Source organism: Perissodus microlepis, chromosome 20, assembly GCF_051167445.1.
Source record: "Perissodus microlepis isolate ML-2025 ecotype Zambia chromosome 20, ASM5116744v1, whole genome shotgun sequence".
In the NCBI taxonomy this organism is placed as follows: domain Eukaryota; kingdom Metazoa; phylum Chordata; class Actinopteri; order Cichliformes; family Cichlidae; genus Perissodus; species Perissodus microlepis.
The window spans coordinates 9,886,331-9,894,225 of record NC_140480.1 but is presented as its reverse complement, the minus strand read 5'-3'; the positions used below and the strand labels follow the sequence as shown (position 1 = coordinate 9,894,225).

General features: G+C 42.4%; 1 protein-coding gene across 1 annotated transcript; it reads left to right on the top strand.

Moving 5' to 3' along the window:
• The first annotated feature begins 4,052 nt into the window (after positions 1-4,052).
• On the top strand, positions 4,053-7,303 carry LOC146364109 (transmembrane protein 26). The gene is made up of 3 exons (XM_084917905.1): positions 4,053-4,499; positions 5,419-5,563; positions 6,056-7,303. The coding sequence occupies exons 1-3, from the start codon at positions 4,306-4,308 to the stop codon at positions 6,788-6,790; spliced, it is 1,074 nt and encodes a 357-aa protein (XP_084774031.1). The 5' UTR covers positions 4,053-4,305; the 3' UTR covers positions 6,791-7,303.
• The last annotated feature ends 592 nt before the right edge of the window (positions 7,304-7,895 follow it).

Sequence of the window (7,895 nt, the reverse complement as noted above, 5' to 3'; positions counted from 1 at the left end):
TTCCCAGGAGCCAGACTTTCCAGTAATTTTTTTTAATTAACAGCAACAGTTCTTCAGTTTTCTGAAGGTCTTTCAAAGTTTTTCTTTGGATATTGGCTGCTTTTTCAATCACCTGTACCTGACCATGTCAGAGGAAAGTTTTTTGATTTCTTAAGCCACTTAACACTAACCTAGGAATCATTCAAGCACAAAAATGGCACCTGACTCAAGGGATGAACCAATGTTGTGTATACAGATAAGAGACAACCAAGCAAAATAGCAGTTTTAAATTGTATCTTTTGGGACTTTATTACTAGCAGCCTGTGGCAAAAACAAAAAAATACCAACAGTAACATAGTTTGACAGACACAAAACCAACAAAGCGATTCCCAGAGAGCTAATAGCTGAGATCGTGGCAGAAGGAATTCAGCATGTGGGGCTGTATTTCAGCCGGTGGTGTTGGCAATCAAAACTGATGGAAATATGACCACAGAAAAGTACAGTCAGTGATCTGCCATGCCATTTAGAAAGCTTCTGATTGATAACAACTTCATTTTTCAGCATGACAATGATCCCTAACACACTGCCTGCCAGTCATGGATCGGCCTCCCCACAGCCTGGACATCAACATTATTGAAGCATTGACTGAGAACAGACCAAAAGGCAGCCAACATACAAAGAAGAGCTTTGAATGTCCTTCAAGAAGCCTGGAGAACTATTCCCGAAGATACTTTAGGAAATGACAAGAGTTCAGACTAAGTTGGAGAATAAAGGCTCGTTAGGATTGTACAAACTCTATTTTTGCCATATATACTGTATTTCCATGTATGTTTGTACATGTTTCAATAACACTGCACCTATTTCCCAATTTCCCTGCAGAGGAAATGAGGGTTGGCTCAACACTGTTGCACATTACTGTAGCTTCCTAGTCTGAAGAGCGGTGTAAACACCAACCCGATATCACTGCAAAGTGTGTGATAGACACGATGGTCTACAATATCCATTTCACGTGTTGCCTTTCTAAAGTGTGAAAACGACACTCACACGCAGTAAGTGGCAGTACAAATATTTTATTTCAAGCCAACATGAAAATAATCACAGGAAAGCATTTAAACAGTCATTATTAACACATTTACACGTAAAGTCACCAGCTTAATCGCTTCTGATGATTAAGGACTTTGAACGTACTTCACGCGTTTAGCTTGCTATGACTTCTTGCCTTTACATTTATCATCTACCCCTGCTGGTAATGCAACGTCTGTATGTGTCCCTTTGACGTTTTGGAGAGGCAAAGCGGGAAATTGACACGATGGACCGGCGTGTCTGTTACACGTTTTGCCGTAATTCTGGGTTATATTTATATATTTCTGCAAAATTTTGATTGACATGTGTTAAATCTTAGCCCTGCAACAGACCGGCAACCTGTCCAGGGTGTGTGGCCCTATGGCAGCTAGGATGGGCTCCAGCCTAGGGAAGAGAATTAGGTCGTGCCCATCATTGTGCTCATCTGACTTTCTTCTCCATGACGATCTCAGGTGAGGCTCTCGGATATAACTGATAAAAATAAATAAATAAAGATAAAAATAAATGCTTGAAATAAATAAATAAATGGAAATAAAACATTTGAGCAGCCACCTCCTCTTTTCAACTCCACTGTATACTCCATCAGTCTGCTTACCACCAGCACTATAGATGTTCATACAATGTAATAAGCAAAGCCTCAGGAGAAGTGTGAATATCACTCATCTCGTCTCAGTTTTGGAACAAGAGCACGCGGTAGTTGTGTTTTTGTGCGTAGTAATCAGTAGGGACACACCTCGTAGCATCAGTAGTCTTTTTACATTAATAAATATCAAATAACATGATTAAATTCACTCCAATGACTCAATCAATCTGTCTTTTTTTCTTTTCAGCTCATTATTTTGGTCATACAGTCACTAACTTTGCATTTTTCATTTTTTCCACCCGAGATGCCGCAGGAAAACAAGTTCAGTCAAAAGTGATAGCCTCATATAAAGGCACCTACTCAGACCACCCAACCAATAAAGCTGATGAGCTGTTGCTGAATGCAGCTGCAGAAGCTTCAGAGGCAAATATTTTGGATAGAGATGGTAGAGCTTGAACAGAGAACGAATGTGAGATTTAATGATGATGATGAAACTCCAAGTGGTGCTAATGTTAAAACAATAGCTTCCTCAGTCCCCAAATAGTCAAACAAAACCAACCAAATGCTGCAGGTTTAAAAATGCCTCATTGGCAGGGAAGAGCAATCTCCTCTCTGTTATGACTGTCAGTCATCTGTCTTCGCTTCGCTTCACTGGTTTAGTAGATTGACGTTCCTGGACAGCTTCCACCCACGCAGCATCCTCATTCTGATGCAACCGCAGTAACATACCCACACACTCCTGCAGTTGCTTGTTCAGAGGCCCATCAGCATCTCCTTTTCCTCTTGTTGCTCCATGTTTTTGTGTGCACAGAGGCCACGGAGTGGGGCAGTTATCAGGACCAGCGCTGCAGTTACAGAGCAGGCATGGGTGGGAGCAGGGCAGGGCTGCGTGCACTCCGAACAGGGAGTGCGACAGGCTGGCTTCTCCCAAGGAGATAACTTTGTTCTGGGCCAGGAGAGATGACATCATGACGGATGGCAATGAAGATGTGGGCGCAAGGAGCAGGAAGCTTTATCTCACATGATGGCACCGAGAGGATGGAGACACACATGCACATAAACACTTGTGGATCACACTGCTCCTCGCTGATACTCCAGTGGACTCGAACAGTAGTCACTCCCCACTGAACACACATACGTACGTGCGGGAATACACACCTCTGACATGTTCACTCTTCCGCAGGGTCTAGGAGGTGGCTGTCAGTTAAAAGGCATAAATCAGACACAGAGGGCAGGTCACTGTGGGTGACTGTTGGGTTACTGTCACTTTCCACTGCACAGCATCTAAAACTTTTGGAAAATACACTGAAGAGACTGATCTCAAGAAGGACTCCCGGCTTATCCTGTAGGTTTGTACTGCATGCAGCTGCACAATACATAGTGCATGAATTCTTTTTCAAACTCTAAAACACTAACACACACGGCTCGGTTTTTGACACACACAACAACAGTAACACGCGGACTGAGGCGAATGCATTTAAAAGTTAAAAGCAGTCATACAAGTGTTGCTTGTATCCACAAGATAAAGACGAAAGTTTGTGAGAGACTCTGTACATTGTTTAAGAAGTCACATAATATACAGGCATACACACATAATATATGTGTATATATATATATATATATATATATATATATATATATATGTATATATATGTATATATATGGATCCAGCATTTGGAAATTAGGGTTTTTTTTTGGCAATTTGCCTGTGAAAGGGAGGTACTGGGTGTGAGAGAGGGTTGGAGTTAAACCTGCAGGTATGGCATGATGCATCTTTATTACTACAAAACCAGGGTGCTCCCATTTTGGTACCACTTTCAAGTCATCACGATAATCCATGGCGATTCAGGGATCAAATTCCAGCAAGCCCGTGCAAAGCCTCTGGGAGTGCTTTAATATTGACTGCAGATCAGTTTGTCTAACTCTTCCTTACTAATCACTGCTTGCTTTGATTTCCCCCAAAGCTCAGAGGCTTTCATCCTCCTGGCTAACTAACTGACAGCGAGGGCTGTTTGCGCACATCGTGTAATAGTTACTGATAATGAAGCCTGAACTGGGTGATGATGAGCAGCGGTTAATGATGAGTGTGGTTAAGTGGCTTTTATTTCGCAAATTTTTCATTGCAAAAATCAAATTGTTTTAAAGTAGTCCATTCTTTACTCTGCAGGAACCATGTGGGCCTATGATTGCATTCATAAATGCAATAATAATGAAAACACAACACTGTAGAAGGTTTGAAACAACATTAAAGACTCACTGTTGTAAACTTGTAAGCTTTTAGTTTTTTGTAAATAAACAAATGTAAATTTTCTTTTGATCAAAGTGATTTGATTTTTCACTTGCAGCTGTTTTGTATATTTTGTGATTCTTTTTATTTTATTTCATTTTATGTCTCAATTTAATAACATCATTTTTACAGTATTTTTTCCCCAGGTTACTAAATCTAAGCTAATAATTTAAACCCTTAATTATCACAATAACAAAGAGTGATCTTCAGAAAACCTAATGATGTATAATAAATGTAATAAATAACAACGTGTGAAGGGAGTGCGGAAAAAATACGATTTTCATTGTCTAGTAATATTCAAATGTACATATGATAATAAAGTCACTTCTGTGCTTCTAAAGTGATCTTCTCTGCAGGTTTTCTCTGGTGCAACATGTGTCGCCTCCTAAATGTCTTGCTGGCCTTGCTGAGCCGCTTCCTATTTGCTGTCCACGGGGTGGTGACGGTGTGGCGAGTTGTAGCTGTTAAAGGGGAGCCGCTCTATTGGCTGCTGCTGACAGGCGTGGCTCTGTTGGGTGTGGAAATGGCCATCACTCTGAAATGCACCCGTAATGCAGAGTGGAAATGGTATAACACATTTGGCATGATTTTCCTTTCTGCATAACACACTGAGGCTCAGTCAATTTTAAGCCAGATGTTAGCCCTCTGCTTCTTCCTAAATAATAATAATAATAATAATAATAATAATACATTTTAATTTGTGGGCACCTTTCTAAAACCCAAGGTCACTGTACAAAGCACAGAACAGATTTGGGAGGATGGGGAGTGAGATGCAGGCAGACTTTATAAACCTGTTTGGTGTTAGGGAGTAAATAACTCCTGAACTTGTAGCTGCAAACTCTTTACAACCCATCTGCCCGAGGCGGCTTTTGTAAAGGCCTGAAATATTCTGTGCCACTAAATTCTCTCTTATCATCCGCAGCTCTTTCTCTCTTTCACTGTCCATCAAAGACAAACATATTCCTCTGCTGTATTACTGCTGTCTTTCACTGAACTGTATTATGAGCCTACCATCACATCAATGTCACAGCCTCTCCTATCCACTCACGGAGTAAATGTCTCCTTCTGGCTCGACTCATTTTTGACCAACAAGCTTTTTTTTTTTTTTTTAAAGAAAGAAAGGAAAGGAAAAAAAAGCATAAACTGACTTCAAATGGATATGAGCATTTAGTGTCACACCTCATTCAACACCAAGCTATGTCTTATTCAAAAGCTCACGAACTGAACATCGTCAGATGCGAGCTTTCTTCGGGCCTCTCTCTTTCTCACTGAGTCTTACTTTGAAGTTCTGTCCTCATGGAGAAGGCTTTGCACTGTCAAGTGGGATTTGCATATATGATGAGAATAATTGCCTGTCTGAAATTCGATGCTTCCTATGGGGAAAAAGGGACTCTTTCTTCTTTAGTGGGTGGCAAAAAAAGAAGAAGCAAATTTCTATAAATAGCCTAACCCCCTCTTTCCCTCTCCTTTGGTGATCCTCTTTTAGGTTCTCCCCCATGGTTTTCCTGTACCTCAGTACTGTCATCCCGTCCATTTGGTTTCTGGAGCTGAGCCTGCTACAGTCCAAGCTGCCTTTCAACAATTCCTCGGACCATGAGCTTCATTTGCTGGCTCACATCCCGATCTCAGCGGTAGGCGTCCCACCAACAAAACTGCCCTGCCTCCCTCAACCCTCCACGCAGCCACATTAAAGCAACACCTGATATCAGATAAGATTTAAATCTAGCAAGGGGGTGGATAAACTATTAGTTGCAGGAAATGTGTAATAGACACACAGAGATGAAGTCCAGATAGGCTCCTGCTTGAAAAATTCTTAGATCTCTTCCCTTGTGAGATGGTCTTAGTGAAATTTCTTTCATGTAGGATTTGGGAGCTTTTTGCCCCATGGCTGTACTCAAGGCTGGGTGGCAGCTTTTGAAACGTGAAGATATTCCCGTTTTGGGAATATTGTAGAATATCAAGGGGTGGGTGCTTTCAGGATAAACTTAATGAACCTTGACACAAAACAGTCGACTTATATTAAAAACAGAGAGGAGATGGCTGGTTTATTTGATTATTCATTAACATTGAACCCTTGCAAACACTTTCAACATGACTAGACTTCCACTGTTTTATTTATCCAGGGGATTAAGGATCTGGACCCAGAGAACTGGGTAGCTGGCCTGGAACAAACCATGCTGATAATCTTGGTTCTGGGTCGCTGGCTCATGCCCAAGGGGGACATGTCACGTGACCAACTCTCACAGCTTCTCATGGTGAATGTGGGACTGGGTGCTGACATCCTGGACATCTTCGACACCTTCAAGGAGCCCGAAGTCAAAACCAACCAGGCAGTTGTCATCATCGGCTTGGCCCTGTTCTCTTGGGCGCTCATGCAGTTTCCTCTGGTTCTCACTCAGACACGACCCCCAAAGGCGGGGCCTTCTCAAGACAGCAAGGGTGGTCCCTTCTGCTGCTCCGGGGCTCCGCCCTCATTCACCTCCTGCTGCTCCAGCGAAGTCTGGAGCTTGCTGCTCACAGTGGGACTCCAAGATGGCCCGTTCCTGCTCTACCGGTTCTACCTCATGGTGCAAGAGCAGGTGCTCAACCAGCTGATGATTTTCTTCACCTGCAAGAATATCCTCATTGTTCTTTTGGAGCTCTACAGAATATTTGTGGTGCAGTGTGAGCAGCAGGTATCTGGGCTGGAGAGATGCACTGCTCTGGTGCTCCAGTGTCAAGCCCATGGGGGCAGCAGGGAGGAGGAGGAGGTGGAAGAAGAAGTGGGTAAAGACGAATGTTGCGAAGAGCAGAGCTGTCATATAGACATGAAGAAGGGGACCGAGAGGGAGGAAGATCAGAAAGGTGTCCAGGTATAGAAAGGCTCAAAATGCCGTGAGGCATGACTCCGGCCCCCAGGAGGGAGGGAATAGCTTTCACCAAGAATGAAGTCTAAACCCATCTGCCATCTCTTACATCTCAGCCTCGTTTAGAGACAGTCTCAGCTCTCTGGAGGTTCAGCGACTAGAAACAGAGCACAAGAAAAGAGAGTAAGTCCCCATTGAAAAGATCAGAGATGAATTTACGCAACTCCCTTTGATAAAAGTGGTGTTTCCATCACGGGAGCTTTCTCTGCTCGAGAAAATCAGTTCCAAAGAACTGTCAATCTCTTTAATAGTATGGAGCAAATAACAAGGTAGCTGAAACAAGATAAATACATCGGGGAACTTTACACTTCAACAAACTGGTCTCAATAAACAAGAGCTTAGTATATGGAATAGTATGACTGCATCATGATATGTGCTTGTGTTTTTAACCAAATAAGGTTGGTAATCATGGCATTCGATGTTCTATGTAATAATTTTTTTTTAAATTTGATGATGTGTCTTTTCTTGCTGGTGGATGAGCATTTTCTAATAAAGATATATGAGGAAAGCACAGTGCTGTTTGTTTTGTTCTGCTCGCCATGAGATGGCAGTGTTGCCAAGTCAACCAAGGCACAGCAAGCATCTGCTTTGTTTACTTGACTGTAACATACATGCTATAGTTACACAGAGGGAAAAAAAACCCCAAAACAGTGAGACAGCAACACGACAGCAGCATCAGCAGCAGCGGCAGGAGGCATTTGTCTGGTTTTGGTATAATATATAATTCTTTGAGTCTCTCTGTAGGGCTCGATGGTGGCAGGACTGCATGTGATAAATGAATTAGAAAGATGTAGGCACCTTCGGGCAGCGGGCTTGTAATTAATAGTCAAATGCAGTCGATGTGGAGACGTTTCATAAAGAGTGAAGAGGCTTGCTTCACTTTTCAAGGTTTCATTTTCCACTTGAGCACAATCAGACCATGGAAGTCTGTTTGAGAGCTCGGCGCATTTTTATTATGTCTGAAAAAGCACACTCGTGATTATGTGGGAGTTGTTTGAGTTCAACATGATTTGCTCTCGCCTTCTCTCTATACAGAGAGATGGAAGGTGCTTTTGAG

What these genes read in the sequence shown, in the direction of transcription:
- LOC146364109 (XM_084917905.1), top strand. Translation starts at nt 4,306, where the DNA reads ATGTGTCGCCTCCTAAATGTCTTGCTGGCCTTGCTGAGCCGCTTCCTA. An exon ending in CGTAATGCAGAGTGGAAATG is followed by an intron (nt 4,500 to 5,418) that starts GTATAACACATT and finishes ATCCTCTTTTAG; the next exon opens with GTTCTCCCCCATGGTTTTCC. An exon ending in CTCACATCCCGATCTCAGCG is followed by an intron (nt 5,564 to 6,055) that starts GTAGGCGTCCCA and finishes TTATTTATCCAG; the next exon opens with GGGATTAAGGATCTGGACCC.